Here is a 19873-nt window from a genome sequence, read left to right on the forward strand (position 1 = left end):
TTTTGAGTATTTTTCATGAAACTTGACAGTCGAGTCAGAAAACATGGTAACATCCTAACTCATCTTCCAAGTTACTACATTTTCAGTGTACTTAGTACTTACTGAAAGAATAGACTAACCTAAAATATATTTATACTTTGATGAATAGAGTACAGGTTTTCTATTAAGGAGCCTTTAATAGAAAATTATTGTATTACTAACTCCTTCAATATTGCCAAAATTACACTTAAAATTAAACCTTTGTGTTTGTAGTGTTTTGAACTATGAATTAAGTTACCAAGATAAAAATACTTGACTATTGTGAAAGCACCTTAGAAAAATAATGATTTCTACTAGCACAATGGAGGAAAAAAGTCTTAGAATGCAGCCTCCCCTGCTACACAAAAGATAGTTCAGAAATGTATTGGGTAGAAAATAGTGTTAAAACTGCAATGATGTGTCCTTATTTAGGATATAAAAAAAGAGAAAATATTTTTACTCAATTGTTTGTTAAGGGATATTTTTTCTAGTGAGAAAGATAGCACTAAGATGAAATGTTTGATTTAAAACTTTCCCCACATGCAAACTATTAACCTTTATACTAAAGCAATTCTACTTTATATATGGTCTCCAGTGTGCTCTTTAAACATATCATATTTTGAATTATTATGTGCTTTAGAAAGTAACCACCCCTGCTACTGTATCTGTATCTGTATTTGTGTATCTCTTAGGATGATTTTAGATCTGGGTGATGCATTCTGGTAATATGGTCCTGGGGAGGTGAGTTGAAATCTGATATGCTATTCCTATAGGTAGGAAGGGGCTCTTCCCTAAAGGAGGTGCAACTTCATTGTCAAATCCCATAAAAAAAAATTACAAGTCCATGACCTCCATCTGAAACCTTCAGGAATAGAGTATTTTTATCATCAGAATTTATAAATAAAAAAGGAACACATGCAGATTCTGTACATTTTTAACACCATCAGCAGAGCCTGTGGTACACCAAATTATCAAACAATATTTGCATAATGAAACATGAGTACCCACACTATGTGGGATAAATAAAGGTTATTAGTGGCCTCCAATTAGTTCAGGTCAGGCTTTGATGCCAAATTAGTTTGTTCCACCTTCTAGATAAAAGCTTTAGTTTCAAGAGCTTCTTAGTTTTCTTTTCTGTGGTTTTAGGGATTATGGATTTGTGGGACTGGAAAGGCTGGTTTAGAATGAAAGATGCAAACTCTTGTCTCTTAATAGACCTTTTGTCTTGACTAACTTGTGGAGAAGACAGATTACCAGGTTATTTTCTAGCAGAGCAAACAGGGTGGAATCTGCGATGCCTGAATCTTGAATCAGACCTTATTTCCTGTTACTTTCATTTTGTTCGCTTTTGTTAATGTCTAACCCCGTAATGGTTTCATGGTCTCATCTCCTAAGAAGATTTAAGGGAAAGATTTTCCTCTGTTCAGGTACCGCAATGAAACATGAAAGCCTACTCATTCTAGCATTTTATTATATATTAATGATTATTAAGACGGTGACTCTCAGGACAGGATTTGAGATAACAGGATAAACTCTATCTTCCTTCCTGGTGATTCTTCTTCCATTTCCATCCTAGAGAATTTTGGTTTGACTCTATTAGACTGGACGGTGGTCCTTTTATATTGCCATCACTTACCTTCATAATATACTTTAAACCCATGAGCGCTAACTGCAAAATCACTGGTCAAACGTAGTGAGAACACAGATTTGGTACTCGTCACTGGTGGTGGCAGATGGAATCCTGTTAACCTAAAAACATAAATGGAATTAATTGTTAGTATTATAGACATTTTACCTAACAGAGTTGAAAGAGCATTAAAAGTCATTTTATCGGGGTGCCTGGGTGGCTCAGTCGTTAAGCGTCTGCCTTCAGCTCAGGTCATGATCCCAGGGTCCTGGGATCGAGCCCCGCATCGGGCTCCCTGCTCCGCGGGAAGCCTGCTTCTCCCTCTCCCACTCCCCCTGCTTGCGTTCCCTCTCTCGCTGTGTATCTCTCTGTCAAATAAATAAATAAAATCTTAAAAAAAAAAGTCATTTATCATATCCGTAAGCTTTGTATAAGGAGGTGTGTGTGTGTGTGCGTGGGTGGGTGGGTGTGTGTGTGAGGGTTTATGAACAAATTTATCACATATTGATTAAAAGTCACTCATCAAAAACAGTTACTGCAGGTATGTATAAAGTTATTTACATACATGTGACTGTGCATAACTATTTATCATATCACATATATCATCTCTATGAAAATACTGATTAATTTAGACTTTGGGAGATGAGTTGTGAGAGTATGTGTTTTTAGTATCTTTTGCGCCTTATTTTAACAATTGAATATTCAGAAGGTATTTTTGTCAAATAAATAATTTTCCTGATAGTTTAGAATATATTTACACAGTGGGGAGTTTTTATTAAAATTTAATATTAAAGGAAGAGATGTGATCTAAATAAATCTTGAAACTGAAAAGTCTACAAATGATGTGATTTTGTTTTATTAGATTCTAAACTTTCAATAAATTCAATTAAATTTAATAGTTGCAGATTACTTTTTGGTTATATTTCATTTTTAAAAAGATTTTATTTATTTATTTGAGAGAGAAACTGAGTGTGTGTGAGAGAGAGAGAGAGAGAAAGACAGAGCACGAGGGGGGAGGGGCAGAGAGAAGCAGACTGCCTGCTGGGTAAGGAGCCAGATGTGGGCTCCAGTCCCAGGACCCCAGATCATGACCTGAGCCAAAGGCAGTTGCTTAACTGACTGAGCCACCCAGGCACCCCTATACTGCATATTTTTATAAAACAAATATTTGTCTGACATTTTTTACCATAATTTATTACGTATTTTGCAAATAACTTATTGCATATAGTTACAAGATTGATTATACAATTGATTTACAATTGATACTTTGTCTAAACTAGAAAAAAGAAATTAAAAATTAAAAAAAAACACATACACAGGATATAATTTTACTAAAACTAATGAAATAACATAATTTTTAATTTTTCTATGAATTAACATTTATGTTATTTATTTTCTCATTTTTATTATTAATATAATAAGAATTAGTAATTTTATGCAATGGAATTATACTATTTTTTATATACTTGCTATTTTTGCCCAACATTGCACATGTAGGATTAATCTACATTGAAATTACCATATATTTCAATGCTAGATAGCAATAATTCTCATTTGTCTCAGGTGTGTTTATACTCTAAAAATTATTAAGAACCCCCAAAAGATTTTGTGGGCTAGATTTATCAATAAATACCCTATTTAAATTAAAACTGAGAACAATTTTTTACATGTGCATTTATTAATTTAAAAATAACCAGGATAGGCACATTGCATGTTGACATAAATCATATTTTAATTCAAAATAATTATCTTTTCCAAAACAAAAATGACAAGAACGTATTGTGTTCTGTTCTTGAAAACCTATTTAGGGGCACCTGGGTGGCTCAGTTGGTTAAGTGGCTGCCTTTGGCTCAGGTCATGATCCCAGGGTCCTCGGATTGAGCCCTGCATCAGGCTCCCTGCTCACATGAGAGCCTGCTTCTCCCTCTCCCTCTGCAGCTCCCCCTACTTGTGCTCTCTCACTCTTTTTCTCTATCAAAGAGATAAATAAAAATCTTAAAAAAAAGAAACAAAATCTATTTAATATCTGGCCTATTAACAGAAATCAGTTGGATTCTCATATCTACTTTTTTTTTTTAAGATTTTATTTATTTATTTGACAGAGAGAGAGACAGTGAGAGAGGGAACACAAGCAGGGGGAGTGGGAGAGGGAGAAGCAGGCTTCCCGCTGAGCAGGGAGCCTGATGGGGGGTTTGATCCCAGGACCCTGGGATCATGATCTGAGCTGAAGGTAGATGCTTAATGACTGAGCTACCCAGGAGCCCCTCATATCTACTTCTTTATTCAGTATTTTACAATATATTATTTTGGTTGATGGGTATGAAAAACTCTGGCCTCACATATGTAGATGGAAAAGGGAAGAGAATTCTAATGGCTTTTGCAGGTAAGTGGATACTCTTCTTTGATACTACACAAGAACTTTACAAGTTAATTGCAATGTTGAATTCAAACCATATCAATTAATTTTTATACTCTGTGGCATTAAAATTCATTGCTTCACCTTGTTTCTATAATAGGTCCTTTTTACCCATGCAATTTTTAACATGTATTAGTAATTTGGAATATATTCGTTCACTGAGTTAGATCTTCCAAATGTTGATACATTTTATTATAAAGTATCAAAAAATCACATTTATTTTTATTGCTACTGATCTCATTAGAAAAATCTTTAAACTTGGGGAAGCTCTAAAACTTACAGTAATGGATTGAAGTTTTCCAAAATTCTAATTTTTTACTTGGAAACTAGATTTTGTCATAGACAACAAATCCTGTCAATTGTTTTCCCTTGAAATAACAATTCAGGTTCAGTGTGTGTGCGTGTGTGTGTGTGTGTGTGTGTGTGTGTGTTGGAAAAAATATATAACAAATACCCAAGTTTGACTAACTGTAGTTTATGTTAGTCATTTGAGTAAAAAGAATGTTCCATGAAAATGTGGCCAGTTCAGCTGACAACTCAATTATGCAACTGTTTTTCCTTGGAACAACCATCATATTTTGGTAGGCATAAGAAGGTTCTATGTTTTTTTGTTTCTTGTTTTTTTTTATTTTTTGCATACTTTCCATTTTGTTACACAGGTCATTTAAAAGAGGGGAATTACAGGGTAGACATTTAATGAAATAACTATAGCATCAACAGGAATATTCTTAAGTAAAATGGATTTTTTTTCCACACTGAAAGTGTGTGGCAGTGACGAATACAATGACTAATGACTATTTGTACAATTTGAGGTCACTAATTGTAAGGTTTTCAGTTTTACTCACCATTACTTTTGTACCCTGAGGACAAATGTCAACACAATGAAAATGGTGTGAATAATGTCTCAGTGTTATTATGGAAACAGTTTTGATCTTGTGGACCCCCTAAAAATGTCTCAGAACCTTCAAGGATCCACGGATCACATTTTGAGAACCACTGCTATATAGGAATCTATGGCAATAAATATACCACACTAAATTTATACATTCTATTGTTGATGGACATTTGGGTTGTTTATAATTTGCATTTTCATCAACATTCTTGCAAAAGTTCACTTGTACACACTTATCTGGCAGTTCCTCTAGGGTTTATAAACATTTAAAGCTGTAAATTTTCCTCTTTTTGCTGCATAAGCTACATGATTTCCTATTTGGCTCATGGTTAGAAGTATATCTTTTAAATTATAAACCTATGAGTTGCTTTAGTTATGTCTTCTTACCAATGTATATCTCATTTGCATTGCAATTAGATAACATTTTCTGTATGAATTTAATCCTTTGAAATTCTTGAGATTTGCTTTATGGGTCCGATACTGTATTTTTTTTTATTACATGCCTAGTTTTCTTATAAAGGAAAGCATATTATTTTTCTATTCCTAATCCAAATTACCACAACCTTAACACCCATTATTAATTATCTCATAGTTACATAGGTCTTGGTAGAGCATAGCTCAGCTGGTTCTCTGCTTTGAGCCTCATGAAGCTGAAATCAAGGTGTTAGCTGGACTGCATTGCTTCTAGAACCTTGGGAGCAGAATTTGTTTTCACTTCCCAATTTATAAGACTGTTGCCAGAATTAAATTCTATGCAGTTGTAGGACTAAGGTCCTGTTTCCTTGCCGGCTGTTGACTTGGGGTCATTCTCAGGTATTAGAGATTGCTTGCATTTCTCAGTTTGAGACCTCGTTCCTCCATCTTCAGAGTCAGCAAGGGCAGTCCAAGTTCTCATTCTATAATTCTCTTTGGTCTTTCTCTCTACCTCATCCTTCTGCTATTGCCTCTTCTGCCTCCAGATGGAGAGAGTTCTCAACTTTTCCATGCTCATGTAATTAAATTGTGTTCAAATTGATAATTCAGATATCTTCTATTATAACATCTGTTTCAATTCCATTTGCCAAGTTATTTTTGCCATGTGATATATTCACAAGTTCTTAAAGAACCATTATTCTGGGATCTTTCTGGCTCCTATAATGGGTATTTATCATTGGCTAGGAACAGTGTTCAATATATCTTTTAGATAAATTTGTTAATCATGTTCAAGTGTTCTCTGTGCTGACTATATTTTTAAAATCTGATCTACTAGTTACTGAAAGAGATATGCTAAAATCTCACAAGAGGATTATAGATTTTTATATTTTTCCTTGTAGTTATGTCCATTTTAAAATATACTTGGGGGCTACATTAATAGGTGTACACAAGTTTAAATTATTATATTTCCTGGCAAATTGAACATTTTATTTTTTATGAAGTGCTACGCTATTTTGTTTCTTTTGGGGAGGGGTGCAGAGGGAGAGGGAGAGAGAGAATTACTTAAGCAGGTTCCATGCCCACACAGAGCCTGATGTAGGGTTCGATCTCACAACCCTGAGATCATGACCTGAGCTGAAATCAGGAGTCAGATGCTTAACTGACTGAGCCACCCAGGTGCCCCTAATCTATGTCTAATAATGATTTGATCTTAAACTTTATCTTATCTGGCAGTAATAAATCTAAAACTTAATTTATTAGAATTAGTCTAGAACATCTTTTAACTTTCAACATTTTGGTATCCTTATTTTTTAAAAATATGTCACTTATGACCAGAATATACTAGGCTATATTTTTATATACATAAAACATTATACTTTTATAAATTAATTATATAATATTGGTCTTTTTGTTTACAAATATGTTCAATAAACTATAACTTACAGAGGATTACAACAAATCAAAATTGTACATACTGCTGAATTTTCACAAATTAAATATTTCAGATCAAGAAATAAATCACAAATTAAATATTTCAGATCAAGAAATAAAACACTGCAAGAAATACTGAATGTCTGCTTATGTTTCCTCCCATTCATTACTATCTCACTCCTCCCCAAAGATAACCACTCGCCTGACTTCTAGCTAAACAAATTAATTTTGCATGTTTTAAAGCTTTATATAAATGAAATTGTATATAATGAAATTATTTCACTGTACTTGTATTTGTACTATTGTAGTAGTAGTATGGAAATTAACTTTCATTACTATATAGGATTTCATTTTATACTTCAATTTATTTAGCCATTCTACGGCTAGTGGATCTTTCTTTCTCCAGTTGGGTCTTTTATAAATAATACTGCCATAAACTTCTGTTGACATGCATACATACATATTTCTTTTTTTAAAAAAGATTTTATTTATTTATTTGACAGAGAGAGACACAGCGAGAGAGGGAACACAAGCAGGGGGAGTGGGAGAGGCAGGCTTCCCACAGAGCAGGAAGCCCAATGCGGGGCTCAGTCCCAGGACCCTGGGATCAATACCTGAGCCGAAGGCAGACACTTAACAACTGAGCCACCCAGGCACCCCATACATACATACATATTTCTATTGGGAGTATATCTAGTGGTGGAATTGCAGGTTCATGGAGTAACTAATTAGTTATTAAATAACTTTCTAGATGTTTTAAAACTTCTTGATATGAAGATGTATAAATAAAATACTTCTCACTTTAAATGCTCATACTATTTTTTGACAAAAACAACCAAGAAATATTGTCAGGAAGGAAAAAAAAGGATGAATGGTTTTGCAGCACACAAGAATTCTGAAAAACTACTTATATCATAACCTGCTATGATGTTGTGACTCTTACATTTGTACACCTAATGTTACATTTTGAGTGATGGCCCTCCAAAAATACCCAGGCTCTAGTCCCTGGAATTTTAAAATATTTCACCTTACATGACAAAAGGAATGTTATCGATGTGATTAAATTAGGATTTTAAGACTGGGAGATTAGCCTAGATTATCTGCATGGGTCCAGAGTAATCACAAGGGTCCTTATAAGAGGGAAACAGGACTAATGATATACTATATGTTGGCTAATTGAATTTAAATTTAAAAAGGGGGATATAAAATTAATTAATTAATTAATTTTTTAAAAAGGGAAACAGGAGGGTTAGAGAAAGAGAGTAGGAGATGGGATAACAGAGCAGAGGTTAGAGTGATGTGATTGCTGGCTGTGAAAATGGAAGAGGGACGTAAGCCAAAGAATGGCAAGTGGCCTCCACAAGCTAGAAAAGGCAAGGAACAGATTCTCTTCTAGAATCTCCAGAAGGAAGACAGACCTGTCTACACCTTGATTTCAGCCCAGTTAAGCCCATTTTGGGCTTCAGTTTCCCAGACTGCCAAATAACAAATTTATGTTGTTTAAACTACTAAATAATTTGTTGCCCCAGCAATAGGAAACCAACCCATAGCTGTCTTTTAGATTTGGAATATAGATTTTTTTAAAGTGTTTAAAATATTAACTTATCCTATAAATAAAAACAGAACTCCTATAGAACCTAGTGACCACTCTAAGTTACTGAGACCCATGTTGATCTGCAACGTGAGTAGATTCAAACCTACTAGTGCAAAATTTGACAGTAACTTTAAAAGAAAAATTTCTCTGTACAGGAGAAATATGCAATTTAATCCTCACATTAGAAGGCACAAGAGAATGGGAGAAATTAAATAACTTATCAAGTTCATAGTAGAGCCAGGTCTAAAACTATGACTTACTGTGTCCCATTTTCTACTGAACATGCTGTTTATCCTGCCATTCTCTTTGACACACTGATTAAATCAAAATATTAAATATTTGAACTAATGTAAAAATAGACACACAATTATTTTACATGCAATCCCATTTTACACCCATTCATGTATATTAAATAATCAATATTTTTAGACAATATTTAATTTAAATTACCCAAGGTGATAGTGAAGGACAATGCGGAGTATGTTTTCCTTTTGTTGAAAACTAGTTTTCTGCAGTTATCTATAAATAATCAGCATGTAGTGACATGTTGCATAATGTAAGATTCTTTTCTTTTTCATTTCAATAAATAAGGAAGGATGTATGTTTTAGACTTATTTCCATGATAGTTGCATCATTTTGTGGATTTTCACTAACTTGTTTTCCTCCCTGATACATTGCTTGACTGATCTGAAAATAAACACTTTCAGTCATGAAGCCTATTAGTGACAAGGCATACCTTGTTTTATTGAGCTTCTATTTTTTTTAACTTTGTAGATATTATGTTTGTTACAAATTGGAGGTTTGTGGCAATCCTGCATTGAGCAACTCTGTTGGCACTGTTTTTCCAACTGCATTTGCTCACTTAGTATCTTTGTGTCACATTTTGGTAATTCTTGCAATATTTCAAACTTTTTCATTATTATTATATTTTTCATGGTGACCTGTGGTCATTGATCTTTGATGTTACTATTAGACCCTGTTACTATTAACTGACTTGCTGTAATCTCATCATAAAACTTTAGGGGATGAGGAGTTGCTTCTTATGGATGAGCAAAAAAATGGTTTCTTGAGGTGGAATCTACTCCTGCTGAAGATGCCATGAAGATTGTTGAAATGACAACAAAGGATTTAGAATATTGCATAATTAGTTGATAAAGCAGTGCACAATATGAGAGGATTGACTCCAATTTTGAAAGATGTTCTGCTGTGGGTAAAATGCTACAAACAGCATTGCATGCTACAGTGAAATTCTTCATGAAAAGAAGAGTCAATTGACATAGCAAACTTCATTGTTTTCTTAAGAAATTGCCACAGCCACCCCAGTCTTCCGCAACTGCCACCCTGATCAGTCAGCAGCCATCATCATGGAGGTAAGACCCTACACCAGCAAAAAGATTATGACTCACTGAAAGCTCAGAGATTGGTTAGCATTTTTTAGCAATAAAGTATATCTTAAGATATGTCCATTATTTTTACATAATGCTATTGCACACTCAATAGACTATGGTGTAGTGTGTAGACACAGCCTTTTTTTTTTTTAAGATTTTATTTATTTATTTGACAGAGAAAGAGAGCACACAAGCAGGGGGGAGCAGCACAGGGAGAGAAGCAGGCTCTTTGCTGAGCAGGGAGTGCAACATGGGGCTTGATCCCAGGACCCTGGGATCATGACCTGAGCTGAAGGTAGATGCTTAACCAACTGAGCGACCCAGGTGCCCCTAAACACAGCTTTTATATGCACTGGGAAACCAAAAAAAAAAAAAAATACATTTGTCTTGCTTTATTGCAATATTCACTTTATTGCAGTGGTCTATAACTAAACCTTCAGTGTTTCTAAGGTATGTCTTTTCTTGACAAGACTTCATTTATAAGTTAATATTTATGTGTGATTATTTATTAAGCATCTGTCTTCTCTTTTGGGCACTAATCTTTGTGAAGTCCTTGGAACTCACTAGTTTATCATCAGTGCTTTCATGCAGTACATATCATGTAAGAGGTCCCTCAATAAATAACTGTTAATTTAATGAATTAGGGTGGGTAGTAGGAGAACATGAACGCCATCAGAACACTTTCTTTTTCAAACCAAAAACTGTGTTCTTGTAACAGTGTTCTCATGAATCATAAGAATGTAAGGGGACTTCAATTGTTAAGAAAATTCAGATAGTCTATGTAGACATTCCTGTTTAGAAAGACTTATTTTTCACCATAATATTAACCTCAAAAGTTAAAGGAAGATCATATATCTTATGCACTTCTATTTGAAGTACTTTCAGTTACTTTAAAACTATAGTTTTAAAATAAGTTTTAAAACTTATTTTTCAGGTAAAACTAGTATGATTTTTATTTTAATATGAATTATAAATTACAATATTTAAATATACATGTATTGCACTTGATCTTAACATGTTTTCTAGGTAATCTAAAAGCATAACATTTTATGGATAAACATGATCTTTTCCCATAGAGTCATTTGTACTGATTTGGGTACTTGTAAAATTTGGTGTTTTGCATATATTGATAGTTAAATTAATAAATTACCAATTGTATTTCCTCATATTGTTGTATGGTAAAATTGCATAGTGAATGACATTCTATGTTCCTTTGAAAAGAATACTAGAGTGTAACTCTATTTTCTCTGACTTATAACTGAAGAAATCACAGTTTAGAAATGATCAGTAAATAGTTTAAATTCATACTGTTGGTAAGCAGTGGAACAAAGATATAAACCCATAACTTCTAAGTCCAATCTATTTCTTTTCCCATGATGATTTTTCTCATAAAGAAAGTGATTTTTTTTCATGAGGGCAGGATGCATATTTAATTCCTCTTTGTTTCCCCACAATGCCCATATAAATTTCTTAACAGATACTTAGAATAGATAAAAACATAATTTTACTCACATGATGGCTTTAAGTAGTTGAAACTGGTAAAAACTGTGTTACAGTTTTAAAGTCATTGAATTAGGGCGCCTGGGTGGCTCAGTTGGTTAAGCGACTGCCTTCGGCTCAGGTCATGATCCTGGAGTCCCTGGATCGAGTCCCGTATCGGGCTCCCTGCTCAGCAGGGAGTCTGCTTCTCCCTCTGACCCTCCCCCGTCTCATGTACTCGCTCTCTCTCATTCTCTCTCTCTCAAATAAATAAATAAAATCTTTAAAAAAAAAAAAAATAAAAAAAAAGATTTAAAGTCATTGAATTAAACACCAGGAACGTAATGTGGAACCACCATCTGTACTTGCTTGTGCATTCATAGCAAATATCACTAGTAGTTAGCAAAGAAATTTCCCTAGTGGGAAAGCTAAGTAATATTAGTCAACAAATAATATCAGGGAAAAATCCTTGAATCGTGCAATGTAAATTTCCTTCAGATATCATTTTTTAATAAAAGTTAAAAATTGAGGAAAATTGGCTGAGGATTGAAATGTATTAATTTAAATAGTGACTTTGTTTTGTGCAATCACAATAAACAACATTTTCTCTCACCATAAATGTAGCACATAAATGCATGTAAACTCAGATTAAAGGACAATCATTTCCTCTTAAGAGACTTAGCTTCATGAAAAATTCATAACATTTCCTTTGTTTTTCACATTTCATTGTTATCTGGTGAATATTTGTCATGGACCAGGGCTAGTTAGCTTATAACCATTTTTTCAATAGATTCTCTCGTGTGACAGGATGGCATACATGTTGGTTATTTTTACCTTAAAATTAATAGTTTCCAATTTATAGCCTCTATTCTCCCTGCCCCCAATCATGCATACACCTCAATTATATTTTAGCATTATATTATTTGCTAGGCAAAACATTTAGTAGAGGCTGTTGTATGTTTTAAAAATCATGCACTTCAAGTGAGTAATCCTGTTACTTCTCATGGCCCCTTGTAGATGAAAGCATTCTTTAAGCATTTCCTCTTACAAAGATTCAGGACATTAATGATGTTTAACACTGTAATAAGTAAATACTTTTAGGGAGAATTAAATAATGAACTTATAACTTTATATCAATGACTAATATGAAAAATACTAAAATAATTATTCAGTAATTAATGCAAAATTGTTTGAAATTTAAATTACAAGAAAGTCATTTATAATGCCAATGTATATGCTTTTTAAATAAGAGGCTGTTTATTTAAGAATTTTTAAAAAATTAATGGCAATTAATGTGCCATTTTACAGATTAATATAATGGAAACCCTTAAAGCATCAAGGCTGATGGATAAGAGTGATACCTGTCTCATTATGTAAATAAGGTTATCAGCTCTTAACAGTGAGGTGTTATTTCTAAGAGACTGAACATCAAGAATGACTGGATCTATACTATCTCTAACAATTTAATCAGTCCTCTTTAAACAAACACACACACATATGTGTGTATTTAATGTCCCTATCAGTCAATTACAATATTTTAAACTTTCTCTAGTTAGAGAATAAATGTAAAAACCATATTTTTAAGTTAAAAGGCTATTAGGATATTACTGCTTATAATAAGATTGGGTGGAAACAGACATGGGGAGTGGAAAAAGACAAAGAGAGAGAGAGAACAAGCTTTATTTTAAAAACAAAGTGGTAACATTACCCCAAATCCCAGGAATTTGTGATGGTTAAATAAGAGAGTTCATGTGGAATGGCATGGTATATTTTCTGGAATCTAAGAAATAGCTGCTTAGTGTTAGTTTCATTAGCACTATGAGTCAAATCCACTTTCATTTGCATTCCATGTCATGCTTTGGCTAAGATAAATTGTATTATAACACCAGCATTATCATGGTAATTTCTCATTACTCACAGTGAGAAATTTGATATGAGTTATCTTACAATTTTACTTTGGTTACACAGTTCTTAAAAATGGTCCAGGTGATATATAGGGAATTATTTGCTGAAGTGAAGTGTTAATCTGTTTAATTTCAAAATGAATGGGAAAACCACAGGAACAAGTGGATATTTAAAGTAATGACTGTTCTATGAGAATAAATCATGCATATCCTATTGATATTGGGGTACATGAAGCACAGCACAATAATTCATGGTTATGTCAAGATGTCACTAATTGTAATATCAAAGGAAAAGATGGCTGAGGCAATATTCGAATAATTACATCATTTATTGGGAGTAAATGAGCTGAAACTTCTCTCAAATATAAAATTCCTGAAAAAGGCATCTTGTGTGAAAAAGGCAAATTCACAATGTTAGGAACATGCACCTAGGTATAGATCTAGATATGGAAATGAGTATAGATACTGATATACATATGGGTATGGTAGGGATTGGGGTAGATAGAGATATGACTATGAACATAGTAAAGATATAGCTAGAAAGGTAGTTGACTAGTATTCATTTCCACTCTTTTATATTCTTTCCACTGTATCAAAGTACCTGTAAATCTTGGAATTACGCTTGCCAGAATACATCTCTTGCCAGCATTGTTCTCTATTAGATTTTGCCACTTCCATAAGATTTGGAATGTGAATTAAAATGTAAGTTATTATTATGTCTTGCCAGGTAGGTGCATGGAATTTAGCAGGTGTTAGAGGTGAGATTTTTCTGTCCTTATCAGAATTCTTCTTCAAAGCAGATGATGTTACAAACAATTGAGCTCATCACGGGGTTTCCTACAGTTTTTGCAAATGTCTGATTTCCTGAAAGCTAGTGAATGTTCTCCATGACCTTCATTCCTCAACCTTAAATTCATTATTCTTGTTATTAAGTATTTTCTTTTTTTGTTACTAAATATTTTCATGCTTTAATTATTTCAGGATTTTTCCCTTATTTTCTAAACCCTAAAGATGCACAAATATTATAAAACCACTATTCCGGGAGAAAACTTTTTCTTCCCTCAAAAACATAGTTTGAGAATGTCATCAACTCACTGTATCTAGAGTTACTCCATTTATGTAAAACTCATTCTTACACCAGTCAGAATGGCTAAAATTAACAAGACAGGGAACAACAAATGTTGGCGAGGATGTAGGGAAAAGGGAACCCTCTTACACTGTTGGTGGGAATGCAAGCTGGTACAGCTGCTCTGGAAAACAGTATGGAGGTTCCTCAGGATGTTAAAAATAGAGCTACCCTACAACCCAGCAATTGCACTCCTGGGTATTTACTGCAAAGATACAGATGTAGTGAAAAGAAGGAGCACATGCACCCCAATGGTCATAGCAGCAATGTCCACAATAACCAAACTGTGGAAGGAGCCGAGATGTCCTTCAACGGATGAGTGGATAAAGAAGATGTTGTTCATATATACACTGGAATATTACTCAGCCATAAAAAAGGATGAATACCCACCATTTACATCAACATGGACGGAACTGGAGGGGATTATGCGAAGTGAAATAAGTCAAAGAAACACAATTATCATATGGTTTCACTCATATGTGGAACATAAGGAATAGTGCAGAGGACAATAAGGTTGGGGGGGGCTACTGAATGGGAAGAAATCAGAGAGGAGACAAACCATGAGAGACTCTGGACTCTGGGAAACAAACAGGGTTGCGGAAAGGGACATGGGTGGGGGGATAGGGTATCTGGGTGATGGGCATTAAAGAGGGCATGTGGTATGATGAGCACTGAACTAATGAATCATTGAACATTATATCAAAAACTAATGATGTACTATATCTTGGCTAATTGAATTTAAATTTTAAAAAATCTGAAAATAAAATTAAAAAAAACACAATAACATAAACTCATTCTTTCCAGTGACTTTGGATGAAACTTCAGGATCAACATTTTATCCAGGACCTATGCAATATATTACTAGAAAGTTTCTTCAAAATTCAGCATTTTCAATTTTTTCTCCATCTTGTGCAAATATTGCCAAACTTTCATAATGTCCCTTCTTTCTGATATTTTATTTTATTATTTTATTTTATTATTTTATTTTATTTTTTGGTTCATTGAACTGCTTATCTTTAAAGCTATAAATGACCATAATTCCCCAAAGACAGTGTAGTTGAACCACTGAAAACACTTGAAGTACAATGCAGTTATAGTGGGCAATTAATGAATGCCAGACACTTAATACTTTACAGTGTCCCCAACTTACATAATCACCTGCAATTGTTAATGAATGTATTATTTGCAGATTTGGGGTTTTAAGAAGTGTTGAAGTTATGACTATAAGCTTGGATTCTAGAGTATACAACTGAAAATACATATTCTACTGCTTATCAGCAATTTGAGATTGGGTAAGGTATTTTATCCCAATAAACTATGGAATTATCCCATAGTTATAGTGTGAGGATTAAGTGGGATAATGCTTGTAAAAATTTAGCACAGTGCCTAGCACATGCTAATGCTATTTTTACCATAATTTTGGTGATAAACCTACCCAGGGCTCATATAATTAGCATAAAGACATTAAATGATAACTCTGGTGCTGGACTTCCTGGAGTAAATCTCAGTGTTGCCATTTGCTATTGTGTGACATTGGGCAGGTTACTTCTCTCCCCATCTGTTTTCTCACTGGCAAGATGTTAATGAAAATAGTTCCTACCCCTAAAGTTTTTGTCAGTTTTAAATAAGTTAATACATCACTTGGAATAATATCTGGCATTTAGCAGGTATTTGCTACTATTGCTGTTCACTTCTGATAACAGATGTGAGAATTAGAAAGTTCTTTCACAACCAATCAGAATTTTCTTCCTGTAGCACCCAATTAGTGATACTTACAATTGACTTGGGTTATGTAACTAAGTGTAATTCTTCAAGTATGTGGTATTATGCTCTTCTAAATTGGGTTTTCTCCCCTCCAAGTTTAGCATTCTTAGGGCTTTTATTTGGGGTATAAAATCAGTCAAGATCCATTATATGCTGTTTGCTTAAAGTAAATGTAAGGCAGAACTATGAGCAAGAAAGAGATGAGAACATTTATTACATCCCCAGTCATTGATAAATCTTTGCAGTTAGGAAGAGGGAAGGAGAGAAAAGGGAGGAAGAGATGGGATGAGACCATATGTGTCTTTAGAAACCTGAAATTCTTGACATTGAGGTGATCCTCCCCTCGTACCTGCTACCTTTTTCTTGGTACATTCCAAAGACCTAACAGGCAGTATTATACAAATCTTATCATGTGAATTTTACTGTATTTCTTATGTTCCTCTATGTTCACTAAGAAAAAAAAAGGACTCTACAAATGTATTTTGTATTCTTCAATATTGACAATCGTTTGATCCATTTATCCAATACACATAGATAAGAGTTTAACTCAAAATTAATGGCTCATTCTGTTTCCCAGAAAGATATTATTTATTATCTCTCAGTTTAGCAAAACAAAAAATTATATGACATGTTCTTTATCTATAAAACATGGGTATATTAGAAGTATGGGATTTTGTTTGTCTATTTTTTCCAGGTATTAATGGTTTGTTCTTAAAAGAGAAATGACCACACATTTAATCAATGTCCCTACAGAGATATATAATATAGATATACATGTTCTATGTTCTATATTTGATATAGTCCAATGATGAAGACAAATTAAAATTTTATTTAACCTAAAATGGCTTTGGGAAAGATTTTGAGATTCTACATTACTCACCAGTTTTATGGACTTAGATATAGCATTAAATTGTACACAAAGTAAATAAAGCATTGCAGTTGGAGCGTCTTAAATAAAGCTTTATGCTGGTAATGATTAAAGATGTTTTGATAAAGGTACTATATAATTTAACCTAGATATTCTAAAACTTAGAAAAGTAGGGGCTCTTTTTCAGAACAGGTTTGGTTCTGTTTTTAAATCAGTATTTTGTCTTCAAAGATATTGAATAGAAGCAATTGAGAATATAACTACTCTAACAGAGTGTACATAACCATTAATTTTACCCATTGTGCTCAACATCACTTTCTTATAAATTTTCACAACTGTCTTTGAGGTGATTATCTCTTTATATATGTACATATATACACACAACTGGTGAATGACATAGCCTTTTGAAAACATTCTCTAATGATTTTAGGTTAAATAAAATTATAATCTGTCTTCATTGGAATACATCATAAAGAAAATATTAATATGAAAATGCAGTGACATAGAACATATGTGCAGTCATTTCTCTACCTAATTAGTGTATTTGGACATGATTTATGAACTAATTTAGTGTTATCAAATAATAATTTTATGTCAAATGCAAAATCATCAGTCCATTAATCGATTATTTTAAAATAATCGTGATTCAGATCCAAACATTTTAAATTGGACAATTGTTTAAAATTAAATATTAAATTATGCCTATATTGTTTTAGACTGTCTTACTGTATATAAGGTATTTTTTAAAAATCACTCTTACAGTATCAAAACAATTGTAAAATTTTATACTTCATAACACTGAAGATGATTAAATCCAATAAATATTAGCAAATATAATTAGAAAATTGTATAAATATTCTCTTTTATTTTAGAAATAATGTCTTTATGTATCTTGATGTTCCAAGTTTAATATCCTAGGGACTCTTAAGTAAACTCTACACTCAACATGGGGCTTGAACTTACAACCCTGAGATCAGGAGTTGAATGCTCTACCAACTGAGCCAGCCAGACACCCCAATATCCTAGGCCTTCTTGAATGATATTTACTAACATGAAAAATAACAGTCAATGATATTTTAAAAAACTAACAACTTATATAATTTCATTTTAATAAAAATGGAAATATGACTTGAGGTTGCACTGGATATTGCACTATGTCTCCTGTTTACCTGTTTTAAACATAAAAGTGTCCTGTAGTATGTGTTTTTTTCTGTTACCAATAAGTTAATATTACAATATTAAAATTGATTAGAACAAAGTAACACCAGAATATTGCAATCATTTAACATTTCCTTGATAATTATGAGAGGAACTCATTGGGACAATCGAAGTATTTTATTTTTAACATGAATTGAAGGAGAGTGAGAATCACATTCCTTTTTTTTTTTTTTTAAGATTGATTTATTTGGGACTCCTGGGTGGCTCAGTCGGTTAAGCATCTGCCTTCAGCTCAGGTCATGATCCCAGGGTCCTGGGATCAGGCCCCATGTGGGCCTGCTCAGCAGGGAGTCTGCTTTTCCCTCTCCCTTTGCCCCTCCCCCTGCTCATGCTCTCTCTCTCTCTCTCAAATAAATAAATAAAATCTTAAAAAAAAAAAAAGATGACATTACTCTGGAATGGCTATAGTGTTTTCCACATAGAAATGTAGGGTAATATTAGACATTCTAATTCTAATTGAGTATTATACCTTAAAATAGAATATAAGTATATAAAATAGATTTCAGATCTACATACTAATCTCCATTCCCATTAACTCTGTTTAAATTTGGATCTTCATTTTCTTTTATCTAAACTCTTTTGATAGACTCTTATCATGAAGTCCTTCTGCTTTTAGTCTTACCTCCCTGTGATCTTAATGTTTACTCCACAGTGTCCTAAAATGACAATTTATAAATATTTGATTATGGTGTACCACCTTACTTTGCTACTTATAATCCTTTAATAACTCTATTTTTTTTGAGATTTTATTTATTTATTTGACAGAGAGAGAGACAGCAAGAGAGGGAACACAAGCAGGGGGAGTGGGAGAGGGAGAAGCAGGCTTCCCATGGAGCAGGGAGCCCGATGTGGGGCTCGATCCCAGGATCCTGGGATCATGACCTGAGCCGAAGACAGACACTTAACAACTGAGCCACCCAGGCACCCCAACACTTAATCACACATTGGATGAAGTCCATACCATTAGCTTTCCAAGCTAGTGTTTTTTGTGTTTTTCAAATTTCATACCTGTGCAAAATGCTCCATCCATTCTAACCATTTTGCAAGTAACCCCTACAAGGAGGGGAAAAAAAAACAAAGCAAGCAAACAAAACCAAAGGAAAGCAAAAAATATTGGTTGTTTGTCATTCCCATACCCTTTCTTTCATACTCTGCTCAGTTATCTATGCCAACTGTCTTTCTTATGGGTTCTGAGTATTAGGAGGCAAGGTGAAAGATAAGAAATAGAGGGGAGAGGAGAGAAGGCATTATTCCACCTTTCTTTCTCTTCCTTTTGTTTCTGGAGAAACTATGGAAGTGGTTGCATTGCTTGATGATCCCAGCTTTTATCCTAGCAGCAGTCCTTTCTTGGCAGTTCTAGTAGTGGCCGTGTGGTTCTCCTCTATAGGGGCAGCATCTGCTGGGTGGCTTACCCCCTTGGCCCCAGTGCCCACTAAATCCACCTCCTTCCATGGTAATAGCACTGTGCACAGCACAGCAGTCAGTATGTTCTGCATTCAGGAAATCCCAGCCCCTTCCTTCCCCCAACTCCCAGGTAAATATTCTCTGGATTGCTTCTTCTCCTTCTGCCTGGTTTTGCTCTTCAAGCCTTTTAAAACTAGTTCCGTGTATTAATGGCCTTCTGTTTGTTTTCCCAGTTATATCCTGCCTGATAGGAGGGAAGGAAGGAAAGAAGGAAGGAAGGAAGGAAGGAAGGAAGGAAGGAAGGAAGGAAGGAAGGAAGGAAGGAAGGAA

The 19873-nt window shown here is 33.9% G+C and overlaps 1 protein-coding gene across 3 annotated transcripts in view; it reads right to left on the reverse strand.

Annotated features, from left to right (window-relative positions):
• CSMD3 (CUB and Sushi multiple domains 3) overlaps positions 1 to 19873 on the reverse strand; it is a 1204765-nt gene that overhangs the window by 1025374 nt on the left and 159518 nt on the right. For all 3 annotated transcript variants that reach the window (XM_044914284.1, XM_021688378.1, XM_021688377.1), the window contains exon 3: positions 1655 to 1767. In XM_044914284.1, coding sequence (XP_044770219.1) covers positions 1655 to 1767 — 113 coding nt within the window. The remainder of the gene's footprint in view (positions 1 to 1654; positions 1768 to 19873) is intronic.

Source organism: Neomonachus schauinslandi, chromosome 4 (assembly GCF_002201575.2).
Source record: "Neomonachus schauinslandi chromosome 4, ASM220157v2, whole genome shotgun sequence".
Taxonomy (NCBI): domain Eukaryota; kingdom Metazoa; phylum Chordata; class Mammalia; order Carnivora; family Phocidae; genus Neomonachus; species Neomonachus schauinslandi.